At 43.9% G+C, this 13,597-nt stretch overlaps 2 protein-coding genes across 3 annotated transcripts; both read right to left on the bottom strand.

Annotated features, from left to right (window-relative positions):
* Positions 1-2,847: 2,847 nt before the first annotated feature.
* On the bottom strand, positions 2,848-11,216 carry LOC115249698 (ubiquitin carboxyl-terminal hydrolase 37-like). Of its 2 annotated transcripts, none has more exons than XM_029835820.1 (8): positions 11,113-11,216; positions 10,888-11,039; positions 10,700-10,793; positions 10,545-10,621; positions 10,330-10,447; positions 10,187-10,241; positions 9,914-10,103; positions 2,848-3,307 (listed from the first exon to the last, which is right to left on the bottom strand). In XM_029835820.1, the coding sequence occupies exons 1-7, from the start codon at positions 11,191-11,193 to the stop codon at positions 9,922-9,924; spliced, it is 759 nt and encodes a 252-aa protein (XP_029691680.1). In that variant the 5' UTR covers positions 11,194-11,216; the 3' UTR covers positions 2,848-3,307; positions 9,914-9,921. The 2 variants fall into 2 exon arrangements, with proteins under 2 accessions (XP_029691680.1, XP_029691679.1); XM_029835819.1 differs by lacking the exon at positions 2,848-3,307 and adding an exon at positions 9,368-9,825.
* On the bottom strand, positions 3,069-7,908 carry LOC115249647 (ubiquitin carboxyl-terminal hydrolase 37-like). The gene is made up of 14 exons (XM_029835647.1): positions 7,691-7,908; positions 7,492-7,567; positions 7,315-7,407; positions 7,094-7,228; positions 5,250-5,324; positions 5,022-5,158; positions 4,799-4,930; positions 4,593-4,716; positions 4,370-4,521; positions 4,182-4,275; positions 4,027-4,103; positions 3,812-3,929; positions 3,669-3,723; positions 3,069-3,373 (listed from the first exon to the last, which is right to left on the bottom strand). The coding sequence occupies exons 1-14, from the start codon at positions 7,840-7,842 to the stop codon at positions 3,069-3,071; spliced, it is 1,725 nt and encodes a 574-aa protein (XP_029691507.1). The 5' UTR covers positions 7,843-7,908.
* Positions 11,217-13,597: the final 2,381 nt, after the last annotated feature.

The following is a 13,597-nucleotide window of genomic DNA, read 5'->3' as shown; positions in this document are numbered from 1 at the left end:
AAAGTATAATCATTGTTTATGTTCTATGTTTGGATCTATGATGTAGAAACAATAAAACTCAAAGTAAACCACCAGATTGTAGATGTTGTCAATGGCAGCTTTAGAAATGGCTTCATTTCATTACTTGAGTCAGTTGGTTTCCTTCAACTGATAAACCAACCAACTCATAACTTCAACCACACCTTAGATCTCGTTCTGACCTATGGTGTTGAGGTAGAACATGTGTCAGTGTTCCCCCAGAACCCACTCCTGTCAGACCATTCTTTGATCACTTTCACATTTATGATTAAGGATTCTTCTATGCTCAGAACAAAGTCTTACTATAGCAGATGTCTTTCAGATAATGCTGTAGCTAAGTTTAAGGAAGCGATCCCTGTGCTAATCCCAGGACCACTGTGTGTTTCCCCAGGGATCAATCATTATAATCTTTGCCCTGCTGAGGTTGACTCTATTGCTGAAGGTGCAGCAACCTCACTGAGGATCACGCTTGATTCTGTTGCCCCCCTGAAAAAGAAAATAGTAAATCAGAGGAGGTGTGCCCCCTGGTATAATTCACATATCACGACCCTCAAGCAGAAAGCGCGCAGACAAGAAAGGAAGTGGTATTCTTGTAAAATTGACAGCTATCATGTAGCCTGGAAAGACTGTCTATTAGTTTACAAAAAGGCCCTCCGCGAGGCTAGAACATTTTTCCTCTTTAATTGAAGAAAATAAGAACAACCCCAGGTTTCTTTTCAGCACTGTGGTCAAATTAACCAAAAGTCACAGTGTTTTAGATCCACGTATCCCTTCTTCCCTTAGTGGTGAAGACTTCATGAGCTTCTTCACTGATAAAGTTCTAGCTATCAGAGAAAAAGCTAACCAGGCCATCCCAACAACTGGACCATCACCAGATGTGCTGACTGTGGGAACATACAGGTTCTCCAACGAGCCCTTAAACTCCTTCAGCCCTATATATTTTTCTGAGTCTTTGCTAATTCAGAAATCCAAGTCCACCACGTGTCTTTTAGATCCCATCCCAACACACCTGTTGAAGGATGTTTTATCATTGATAGGCAGTTCTATCCTGGACCAGATCAATGGTTCTTTAGTGACAGGTTATGTACCCCGGTCCTACACGGTGGCAGTGATTAAGCCGTTGCTTAAAAAGCCGTCACTGGATCCGGACATATAGCAAATTATAGGCCGATATCCAACCTTCCTTTTATCTCTAAAGTTCTAGAGAAGGTTGTGGTGACTGAGTTACTGGAGCACCTGCAGAGGAACAGCTTGTTTGAGATGTTTCAGTCAGGCTTTAGAGGTCATCACAGCACAGAAACAGCACTTCTTAAAGTTACTAATGATCTTCTTAAAGCTTCAGATCATGGACTTGTCTCTATGCTGGTTCTCAGTGCTGCTTTTGATACAGTTGATCACAGCATGCTGTTATAGAGACTGGAACATGTGATTGCGATTAAATGGACAGCACTAGACTGGTTTAGATCATATTTATCTGATAGATACCAGTTTGCTCATGTCCATGGTGTTCCCTCTTCATACAGTAGGGTTAGCCATGGAGTTCCTCAAGGTTCTGTACTTGGACCAATCCTCTTCACCTTGTACATGCTTCCCTTAGGGAACATTATTCAGCAGCATGTGACAAATTTTCATTGTTATCCTGATGACACTCCGCTATATTTATCCATGAAACCAGAGGAGACAGAGAAGTTAGTGAAGCTCCAGACCTGTCTTAAAGACATAAAGTCCTGGATGTCTTCAAATTTCCTCCTCCTTAACTCAGGAAAAACTGAGATCATGGTGTTTGGTCCTGAACCTCTCAGGGATAGATTAGATCACATGATCACTCTAGATGGTATCTCATTAACATCTAGTCTCTCTGTGAGGAATGTTGGAGTAACTTTTGATCAAAATCTGTCCTTCAACTCACACATTAAATTAGTCTCTAGAGTGCCTTTTTTCACCTGAGGAACATCACAAGGATTATAAAACTACTGACCCACCATGATGCTGAAAAGTTAGTCCATGCATTTGTTACTTCCAGGCTGGACTATTGTAATTCTTTATTATCAGGATGTCCAAACTGCTCTTTAAGAAGCCTCCAGCTGATCCAAAATGCTGCAGCCAGAGTTCTGACAGGTATTGACAAAAGAGATCACATAACTCCTGTACTGGCGTCTCTTTATTGGCTGCCCGTTAAATTTAGAATAATTTTTAAAACCCTTCTTTTGACCTACAAGGTCCTCAGAGGCCTAGCTCCATCCTACCTGGAGGAGCTAGTGACACCTTACCAGCCCAATAGACCGCTCCGCTCTCAGAATGCTGGTCTACCCCAGAGTTTCTAGGGGTAGAATGGGGCGCCGAGCATTTAGCTACCAGGCCCCCCTGTTGTGGAACCAGCTCCCTGTCCAGGTATGGCAGGCTGACTCCATCACTACTTTTAATTTTAGGCTTAAAACCTACCTCTTTGAAAAAGCTTATTGTTACTAATTCTGTAGTATATGAATCTTACGCTGAGTCTAAAACCATCCCCTATACCCTAATAGTGCACTCAGCCTTTACGGTATCACGTGACACCATAAAAATACATTTTTTAACATAATTTCCACTGTGCGGTTTGATTTATAAAATTTTTGGGAAATGAGAAATCAATGTGTAGTTTACAATTGTTTTCAGTAGTGGTCCAATATCATCATCTTAAAATATTACAACATAAATGTGTAAAAAAAATCAATCGATCTTCACTGTCCCCCCCCTCCCTCACTTAAAATTGTTCTTCGGAATCATCTGTTCCTCACCAGGCGACAGGATCTCAGTAAAAGAATATTTACAAAGTGAAAAGTACCTCTGGATCCATTTCTTGATGAAAAATTGCTTGAATAAATGTTTTCACTACAGCGTAATATTTGACGACGGCGGAGACAAGGAGGAGCACATTCAGCATGTCCATCTCGTCCTCCAACGGCTCCTGGGGAACCGTCTTTTTGTGAAGGCCAAGAAGTGCGAGTTCCACACCACCATCTCTTTCCCGGGGTTCGTGGTAGTCTCAGCGTCCACCGGACTGTCTCCCTTCATGGCATCCCTGGGGTACCAGCCTCCGTTATTTGAGATCCAGGAGGACGAAGTATCGGTACCCTCGGTACAGGCCAGCATGCGCCGTTGCAGGAGAGTGTGGAGACAAGTCCGTGCTGCACTCCTGCGTCTCGGAAGCTGGCTCCTCGCTTCGTGGGGTCCTTTGAGGTGGAGCGGATGGTGAACCCTGCAGCCGATTCATCCTTGATGACTTCTACCACACCCAGACCTTGTGAACCTTGTGTTTTGAATAAAGGCACTTTGAGTTCATTATTCCCCACTGTGGGTTGCCTGCTTTTGGGTCCTGAGACAAACAACATATTTACCCTTATTTCTAGTCTGGATTTTCATCTTCCTCCATCTTCTCATAATACAGCAAATACGCTGTTTTCTGCCGCTGCTGGCACACGTGGTTAACATTTGTTTCTGTGACAACGTCGTCATCGTATGTCACCCAGCAGGCATTACCATCCCCTTGGCTTGCATCTCGATAAACGCCATCACAAATGTAATGGCCTGTGAAGGAAGGAACTGCTTTGTTAGTGGTCAAACAAGGAGAAGGTTGGATTTCAACGCAGTACTGACAGCTAAACACTGACCGCTGGTAGTGCAACTCCCCAAATGGTTCACAATGCTCTTTAGAGTGTATTTTGTCTGCAGAAAATCAAAAGAACAAGCCATTAGCTCCACTCTTTGAGCCATTTGAGACTGATGACTGCTTAAAGGTTTATCAAGGGTTTACCTTCTCACTGCTCTGATTCGTGCTGAGCAGCACCTCCCTCGATAAACTCGTGGCTCTGTGTATTTTTTGCGCACCAAAGTAGGACCACTGAATTCTCAAAAGGTGGACAATCAGCACACTATCAAGAAGAAAAGGGGAGGGAAGAGGAGATTTAGAGACAGTTAGGGCCTTTAGAAGGCAGCAGATGTGAGGATGCTGAGATGGCTGGTTCTCACTTTGGCAGAGTGAAAAAGGATCTTTTCGCCGTTGTCTGGGAGGCGCCACAGTCACATTTGTAATCCAGCAGTTGCTCCTGCAGAATCAACAACAGTTGTGAGGTTCAACAGCTCCTCCGTCGTTCACACATGAACACCAAACCTGTGTCCCTTACTTTCAGGTGCAGCTGTATGCTTTGCATGATGGTGTCCTCAAGCGCCACGGACAGGATCAGAATCTCCTCCATATTTTCACGCTTGTGGCCACAACTGTGAATTCAAGAGAGGATTCAAATAACTAAGGATTCAACTAAACAAGTTCAACACCTATGCAGGAGCAGAAGGTTTCCAGGTATGTTCCCACCTGTGGCACAGCATGGTGCTCAACATCTGGAAGCTGATGTGAGCCTCCACAGGGCAGGTGTAGCTTTGCTGTCTCTCATTTGCCAATGACCTGATCTCTGCAGAGATGGAGCTCAGCTGTTCCAGGACGGTGTTCAAAAATTCGTGGGCATCCTGCAGACAGACCAAAGTGTCTAGTCCAGAAAAGATCAGGATGATGCTCTTGAAAATAAAAGAATGATTACTTGTTGGGCATCATTTCCAAATTCTGGATGATGCAGGGCAATGGTGTGCAGGAATGTAAAGAGGGTGGACTTCTTCTGCATTCTGGTTTTCGTCGCAAAGCCGTTGCTGATGTCACTGAGCAACCTGGAGAAAGGAGAAAGCAGATGTTTTTCATTCAATGCATTAATGCCAGAGAATAAGGGTCACACGTGAGCTTGTGCTGTACTTGAAAAGCAGAGCTTTTGGGTGCGAAAGCCACTGTTGACTCTGTTTGTTGAGCTCCTTCACAAAAGGCACGAGGGTCAGGAGGCTCTGGAGAACAGAGTTCATATAACAGGTCTGGGACAGGTTGGGGAGCCTGAAACACAAGAAAAACAGAGCAAAGTGTTGATGATGATGATGGTGATGATGATGTGATGATGATTATGATGATATGCTAAAATCTATACCCATAACAGGCCAGTTCATCAGGCGTAAGGGTTCTCCCACTTCCAAATCTGTTTAAGGCCTTCATTAGGCGCTCCTCTGGGGCTCTGGGCGTCGTCGTCACAGCCGCCACGTCACAGCCTGCATCAGCTTTAAGTGTCTGTTAAGGTTAAATGTTAAAAACAAAATCAAAAAACCTGATGGATAGTCCTTTATAATAGTTTAACAGTCAGAATTTTGCTGATTCTTACAGCCAGGATGTCTGAAATCCTTTTGGTTAATGAGGATGAGTTTTCTTCTTCCTCATCACTGGAACTTGTTGCACCCTGTTGTAAAAATAGGAGTAAAGTGGTCATTACAGCACACTAATGTCCATATTTCCATTGTGTTTTCCTCTACAGGTTGCTCAGCTGAAGCTTTTGCCTGAAAGGATGTTACAACTAAACTGCTAAGATGTAGGAAAGCTTTTCTGAGTCTTCCTCATCCTTGTTCTCAAAGATCTGTTAGTTAAAGGCAAAGCAAAAATAACTCAATGTCTTAAATTGTACCTGGTGACCTGCGACACCTAAAGGTGAGCCTGGCCGGTCGACTATTATCAGGAGCTCTTCAGCCTGCTCCTCTTGGTGGGTTTCATTGATACAGAAAGAAACCATCTCTGGGTCTTCTTCAACTGTGGACCCCAGGCTCTGTTAAGAATAAAGCAACATCAGCTCAATCATGTTAAACAAAGTCAAAAATACATCAATGATAAGTTTAGAAGAAGCATTTTTACAGCTTGTTCAAAGTCGCTGCTGTATGTGGAGGAACAGGGGCTGTCTAATGGACACGTGTCCTCTCCTCCTTCCCCTGCAGGACACGCTGGGCTCTGTTTGTTGGAAGAAGAGACAGGGTCCATGTGAAACATCAGGAACTGGTGTTAATTTTTCTCTATTAAAAGATAAAAATGTACCTGGTGACCTGCGACACCCAAAGGTGAGCCTGGCCGGCTGACTATTGTCAAGGGCTCTTCAGCCTGCTCCTCATGGTGGGTGTCACAGGCACAGGAAAAGTATATATCTGGGTCTTCATCGGTGGACCCCAGGCTCTGTTAAGAATAAAGCAACATCAGCTCAATCTAATAAATCAGCCACAATTAGAGGAAAAATTACCCAGTGGTATAAATATGATGGATAGTCCTAATAACAATGTAACAGTAAAAATGTGCTTGATTCTTACAATCGGGACATCTGAAACACTTTTATTTGATGTCGACAAGTTCTCCTCTTCCTCCTCAGTAGTGCATGTTGAACTCTGTTGGAAATAGGGGGAAAAACTGGTAATTACAACAAACTAATGTCCATATTTGCATGTAACATCCATATTGTGCTGAGGTTCTTCAGCTGTAGCTTCTGCAGGAAAAGGCATTACAAAATAAAAGACTTACACGTGAAGATATCTCTGACTGATCTCCATCAAAGATGTTCTGTTCGGTAAAAGTAAAGGGAAAATATAAAACAAACATTGAAGGAAAAACTGTCCAGTCAAATAAACCTGATGGATAGTCCTTTACAACAGTCAGAATTTTGCTGATTCTTACAGCCAGGATGTCTGAAACCCTTTTGCTGAATGAGGATGGGTTCTCTTCTTCCTCATCACTGGAACTTGTTGAAATCTGTTGTAAAAATAGCAGTAAAGTGGTCATTACAGCACACTAATGTCCATATTTCCACTGTGCTTTCCTCTTACAGGTTGCTCAGCTGCATCTTCTGCAGATTCTAAGGAGCTCATAAATGAACTGCTTTGCTCTGATGAAAGCGTCTCTAACTCTTCCTCATCCTTGTTTTCCAGGCTCTGTTAGTTAAATCAGAAGCAACATCATCTCAATCTCTTAAAACAAAGTCAAAAATAAATCAATGTTAAGTTCAGAAGTAGATTTTACAGCTTGTTCAATGTCGCTGCTGGATGTGGAGGAACAGGGGCTGTCTAATGGACACATGTCCTCTCCTCCTTCCCCTGCAGGACACTTTGGGCTCTGTTTGTTGGAAGAAGAGACAGGGTCTATGTGAAACATCAGGAACCGGTGTTAATTTTTCTCTATCAAAAGAGAAAAATGTACCTGGTGACCTGCGACACCCAAAGGTGAGCCTGGCTGGCTGACTATTGTCAAGGGCTCTTCAGCCTGCTCCTCCTGTTGGGTGTCACCGGCACAGGAAGAAACCATCTCTTGGTCTTCATCTGTGGACCCCAGGCTCTGTTAAGAATAAAGCAACATCAGCTCAATCACGTTAAACAAAGTCAAAAATACATCAATGTTAAGTTTAGAAGAAGCATTTTTACAGCTTGTTCATCGTCGCTGCTGGATGTGGAGGAACAGGGGCTGTCCAATGGACACGTGTCCTCTCCTCCTTCCCATGCAGGACACGCTGGGCTCTGTTTTTTGGAAGAAGAGACAGGGTCCATGTGAAACATCAGGAACCGGTGTTAATTTTTCTCTATCAAAAGAGAAAAATGTACCTGGTGACGTGTGACTCCTAAAGGTGAGCCTGGCCGGCTGACTATTGCAAAGGGCTCTTCAGCCCGCTCCTCCCTGCTAATGCAAAACCCAAGAAAACAGAAGATCTGCATGATGAAGAACCTTTCTCCATTTGTCACATGAATGTTTCAGTCACAAATCAGGGCAATATGTTTAACTTTGAGGAACGTTTGGTCGTACCGCCTTGGTTGGTCCAGAGGCTCATCGTCTTCTTCGTCTGAGTCCTCTACAGTGACACAAAAACATGAAAGAAAGCACCGGAGAGCCTCGTTCATAAACTTTTTGGTCTTGGATTTGGCTGCATTGCCAGCTGCGCTATTAATGGGCTGCATTCTTTTTGCAGTGAAACAAAATGTGTTTGTCAGTTTACTTGGTTTGTGATATACTGACTAACCTTATACCCCCTCTTTATAAAGTTAAATTTCAGCCTTTGTTTATTGCTTTGTGCAGTTGTCCTTTGATGGCACTGTTTTGTTGCTTTGCATCCCTGTGCTTTGATTACGATAATATATTACTCTGATCATCGCAGTGTGCATCGCAAGATGCAGAAAGGCCAAACAGGACCAAGATGGTGGCATGTGTGATAATAAATGACCTAGAGCTAGCACAGACCTCCACTGAGTTGCTTATTTCCCCACACAGTGTGACTTACACATAGTATAGGGCATGTATGTGGGCATGTGTGTGTGTGTGTCGAGGTGTGGTTAATCCTTCATATTTTAGGTGCTTTCTCGGCACGTCAAAGAAGCCACTCTGAATGTGGTGGATGTGGGCCATGCTGGTTTCCAGCTCAGCTCTAGCGGGTCTCCGGCTGGAGTAAACATTGCGCCCAATCAATTTTAATGGCTGCAGAAAATGTTCACTCCCAAGCAGGTGATTCGTCTGGGGACAAATTCAATGGGTTCTTTTTTTCCCTTCACCTTCTTGTGTCCCCATGATTTTGTGGGCCTTCAGGTCAAGTACCTTGGTGTGAAGGTGAGCGTTGTGACTTTCCAGCTGAGTGCATTTTGCCCCAGAACTTGCATATGTTTGTCAAGATGCTCTTGGCTAGCTGCACAGGCCTGCAGTTCAGCCTGGGACGCTGCAAGTATATGAATCTTACGCTGAGTCCTAAACCACCCCCTATACCAGGCATGGGCAAACTACGGCCCGGGGGCCACACGCGGCCCGTTAAACGTTTTAATCCGGCCCGCCAAACTTGAAAAATTAAATGAATAAACCTTGTTATATTGTGTTACGTTATATTTTCACTGCAATTCTGGTGTAATTTTTCTCCAATGAGGTGAGGTTACCAAAGCACTCCATCCATCCATCTGCTCCTGGTCCGGCCCCTTTGTCAAATGTTAGAACCCATTGTGGCCCACGAATCAAAATGTTTGCCCACCCCTGCCCTATACCCTATTAGTGCACTCACTAGAGTGGACGCCATTTTGAAATAGTGTCCGAATTCTTCTCCAGCATCGCTGTACCCTATGTAGTGCACTCAATATATCCCACAATGCACTGCGAAAAGTAGTGTACAACCGATGCACCCTAACTCGGAAATATATCCCATCAGCCTTTACGGTATCACGTGACACCATAAAAATACATTTTTAACGTAATTTCCACCGTGCAGGTTGATATATGAAATTTTTGGGAAATAAGAAATCAATGTGTAGTTTACAATTGTTTTCAATAGGGGTCCAATATGATCATCTTAAAATATTACAACATAAATGTGTAAAAAAAATCAATCGGTCTTCACTGTACCCCCCTCCCTCACTTAAAATTGTTCTTCGGAATCGTCTGTTCCTCACCAGGCGACAGGATCTCAGTAAAAGAATATTTACAAAGTGAAAAGTAGCTCTGGATCCATTTCTTGATGAAAAATTGCTTTATTAAATGTTTTCACTACAGCGGAATATTTGACGACGGCGGAGACAAGGAGGAGCACGTTCAGCATGTCCATCTCGTCCTCCAACGGCTCCTGGAGAAAAGGGCCCACGCCTCAAAGTTGACCTGCCACCCGGGGGTCAATCGCCCACCTGCCGTGGGTGGAGTTTTGTGGTCTCAGCGTCCACCGGACTGTCTCCCTTCAAGGCATTCCTGGGGTACCAGCCTCCGTTATTTGAGATCCAGGAGGACGAAGTAGCGGTACCCTCAGTACAGGCCAGCATGGTCCGTTGCAGGAGGGTGTGGAGGCAAGTCCGTGCTGCACTCCTGCGTCTCGGAAGCTGACTCCTCACTTCGTGGGGTCCTTTGAGGTGGAGCGGATGGTGAACCTTCAGCCGATTCACCCTTGATGACTTCTACCACACCCAGACCTTGTGAACCTTGTGTTTTGAATAAAGGCACTTTTAGTTCATTATTCCCCACTGTGGGTTGCCTGCTTTTGGATCCTGAGACAAACAACATATTTACCCTTATTTCTAGTCTGGATTTTCATCTTCTTCCATCTTCTCATAATACAGCAAATATGCTGTTTTCTGCCGCTGCTGGCACACGTGGTTAACATTTGTTTCTGTGACAACGTCGTCATCGTATGTCACCCAGCAGGCATTACCATCCCCTTGGCTTGCATTTCGAAAAACGCCATCACAAATGTAATGGCCTGTGAAGGAAGGAACTGCTTTGTTAGTGGTCAAACAAGGAGAAGGTTGAATGTCAACGCAGTACTGACAGCTAACTACTGACCGCTGGTAGTGCAACTCCCCAAATGGTTCACGATGCTCTTCAGAGTGTATTTTGTCTGCAGAAAATCAAAAGAACAAGCCATTAGCTCCACTCTTTGGGCCATTTCAGACTGATGACTGCTTAAAGGTTTATCAAGGGTTTACCTTCTCACTGCTCTGATTCGTGCTGAGCAGCAGCTCCCTCGATAAACACGTGGCTCTGTGTATTTTTTGTGCACCAAAGTAGGACCACTGAATTCTCAAAAGGTGGACGATCAGCACACTATTGAGAAGAAAAGGGGAGGGAAGAGGAGATGTAGAGACAGTTAGGGCCTTTAGAAGGCAGCAGATGTGAGGATGCTGAGATGGCTGGTTCTCACTTTGGCAGAGTGAAAAAGGATCTTTTCGATGTCGTCTGGGAGGCGCCACAGTCACATTTGAAATCCAGCAGTTGCTCCTGCAGAATCAACAACAGTTGTGAGGTTCAACAGCTCCTCCGTCGTTCACACATGAACACCAAACCTGTGTCCCTTACTTTCAGGTGCAGCTGTATGCTTTGCATGATGGTGTCCTCAAGCGCCACGGACAGGATCAGAATCTCCTCCATATTTTCACGCTTATGGCCACAACTGTGAATTCAAGAGTGGATTCAAATAACTAAGGATTCAACTATACAAGTTCAACACCTATGCATGAGCAGAAGGTTTCCAGGTATGTTCCCACCTGTGGCACAGCATGGTGCTCAACATCTGGAAGCTGATGTGAGCCTCCACAGGGCAGGTGTAGCTTTGGTGTCTCTCATTCGCCAAAGACCTGATCTCTGCAGAGATGGAGCTCAGCTGTTCCAGGACGGTGTTCAGAAATTCGTGGGCATCCTGCAGACAGAGCAAAGTGTCTAGTCCAGAAAAGATCAGGATGATGCTCTTGAAAATTAAAAAAAATGATTACTTGTTGGGCATCATTTCCAAATTCTGGATGATGCAGGGCAATGGTGTGCAGGAATGTAAAGAGGGTGGACTTCTTCTGCATTCTGTTTTTGGTTGAGAAGCCGTTGCTGATGTCACTGAGCAACCTGGAGAAAGGAGAAAGCAGATGTTTTTCATTCATTGCATTAATGCCAGAGAATAAGGGTCATACGTGAGCTTGTGCTGTACTTGAAAAGCAGAGCTTTTGGGTGCGAAAGCCACTGTTGACTCTGTTTGTTGAGCTCCTTCACAAAAGGCACGAGGGTCAGGAGGCTCTGGAGAACAGAGTTCATATAACAGGTCTGGGACAGGTTGGGGAGCCTGAAACACAAGAAAAACAGAGCAAAGTGTTGATGATGATGATGGTGATGATGATGTGATGATGATGATATGCTAAAATCTATACCCATAACAGGCCAGTTCATCAGGCGTAAGGGTTCTCCCACTTCCAAATCTGTTAAAGGCCTTCATTAGGCGCTCCTCTGGGGCTCTGGGCGGTGTCGTCACAGCCGCCACATCACAGCCTGCATCAGCTTTAAGTGTCTGTTAAGGTTAAATGTTAAAAAAAAAATCAAAAAACTTGATGGATAGTCCTTTATAATAGTTTAACAGTCAGAATTTTGCTGATTCTTACAGCCAGGATGTCTGAAATCCTTTTGGTTAATGAGGATGAGTTTTCTTCTTCCTCATCACTGGAACTTGTTGCACCCTGTTGTAAAAATAGCAGTAAAGTGGTCATTACAGGACACTAATGTCCATATTTCCATTGTGCTTTCCTCTACAGGTTGCTCAGCTGAAGCTTCTGCCTGAAAGGATGTTACAACTAAACTGCTAAGATGTAGGAAAGCTTTTCTTCCTCATCCTTGTTCTCAAAGGTCTGTTCGTTAAAGGCAAAGCAAAAATAACTCAATCTCTTAAATTGTACCTGGTGACCTGCGACACCTAAAGGTGAGCCTGGCCGGTCGACTATTATCCGGAGCTCTTCAGCCTGCTCCTCTTGGTGGGTTTCATTGATACAGAAAGAAACCATCTCTGGGTCTTCTTCAACTGTGGACCCCAGGCTCTGTTAAGAATAAAGCAACATCAGCTCAATCATGTTAAACAAAGTCAGAAATACATCAATGATAAGTTTAGAAGAAGCATTTTTACAGCTTGTTCAAAGTCGCTGCTGTATGTGGAGGAACAGGGGCTTTCTACTGGACACGTGTCCTCTCTTCCTTCCTCTGCAGGACATGCTGGGCTCTTTTTGTTGGAAGAAGAGACAGGGTCCATGTGAAACATCAGGAACTGGTGTTAATTTTTCTCTATCAAAAGAGAAAAATGTACCTGGTGACCTGCGACACCTAAAGGTGAGCCTGGCCGGCTGACTATTGCAAAGGGCTCTTCAGCCTGCTCCTCTTGGTGGGTGTCACAGGCACAGGAAAAGTATATTTCTGGGTCTTCATCTGTGGACCCCAGGCTCTGTTAAGAATAAAGCAACATCAGCTCAATCTAATAAAACAGCCACAATTAGAGGAAAAATTACCCAGTGGTATAAATATGATGGATAGTCCTAATAACAATGTAACAGTAAAAATGTGCTTGATTCTTACAATCGGGACATCTGAAACACTTTTATTTGATGTCGACAAGTTCTCCTCTTCCTCCTCAGTAGTGCATGTTGAGCTCTGTTGGAAATAGGGGGAAAAACTGGTAATTACAACAAACTAATGTCCATATTTGCAAGTAACATCCATATTGTGCTGAGGTTCATCAGCCGTAGCTTCTGCAGGAAAAGGCATTACAAAATAAAAGACTTACACGTGAAGATATCTCTGACTGATCTCCATCAAAGATGTTCTGTTCGGTAAAAGTAAAGGGAAAATATAAAACAAACATTGAAGGAAAGACTGTCCAGTCAAATAAACCTGATGGATAGTCCTTTATAACAGTCAGAATTTTGCTGATTCTTACAGCCAGGATGTCTGAAACCCTTTTGCTGAATGAGGATGGGTACTCTTCTTCCTCATAACTGTAACTTGTTGAAATCTGTTGTAAAAATAGCAGTAAAGTGGTCATTACAGCACACTAATGTCCATATTTCCATTGTGCTTTCCTCTTACAGGTTGCTCAGCTGCATCTTCTGCAAACTCTAAGGAGCTCATAAATAAACTGTTTTGCTCTGAAGAAAGCGTCTCTAACTCTTCCTCATCCTTGTTCTCCAGGCTCTGTTAGTTAAAGAAGAAGCAACATCAGCTCAATCTCATAAAACAAAGTCAAAAATACATCAATGTTAAGTTCAGAAGGAGCATTTTTACAGCTTGTTCAATGTCGCTGCTGGATGTGGAGGAACAGGGGCTGTCTAATGGACACGTGTCCTCTCCTCCTTCCCCTGCAGGACACGCTGGGCTCTGTTTGTTGGAAGAAGAGACAGGGTCCATGTGAAACATCAGGAACCGGTGTTAATTTTTCTCTATCAAAAGAGAAAA

This window comes from Takifugu rubripes, chromosome 4, assembly GCF_901000725.2.
Source record: "Takifugu rubripes chromosome 4, fTakRub1.2, whole genome shotgun sequence".
NCBI lineage: Eukaryota > Metazoa > Chordata > Actinopteri > Tetraodontiformes > Tetraodontidae > Takifugu > Takifugu rubripes.
Note: the sequence above shows the minus strand (reverse complement) of the source record. Positions and strands in the feature narration are given on the sequence as shown.

Bases quoted from the DNA above. Each gene is read 5' to 3' on its own strand.
- LOC115249647 (XM_029835647.1), bottom strand. From the start codon at position 7,842: ATGCAGCCCATTAATAGCGCAGCTGGCAATGCAGCCAAATCCAAGACC. The intron at 4,276-4,369 runs GTGGGAACATAC...TTGAATTCACAG, and splicing joins AGCACCATGCTGTGCCACAG to TTGTGGCCACAAGCGTGAAA. The intron at 3,930-4,026 runs GTGAGAACCAGC...TCTTCTTGATAG, and splicing joins TCCTTTTTCACTCTGCCAAA to TGTGCTGATTGTCCACCTTT.
- LOC115249698 (XM_029835820.1), bottom strand. From the start codon at position 11,193: ATGCAGAAGAAGTCCACCCTCTTTACATTCCTGCACACCATTGCCCTG. The intron at 10,794-10,887 runs GTGGGAACATAC...TTGAATTCACAG, and splicing joins AGCACCATGCTGTGCCACAG to TTGTGGCCATAAGCGTGAAA. The intron at 10,104-10,186 runs GTCAGTAGTTAG...CTTCCTTCACAG, and splicing joins GGGGAGTTGCACTACCAGCG to GCCATTACATTTGTGATGGC.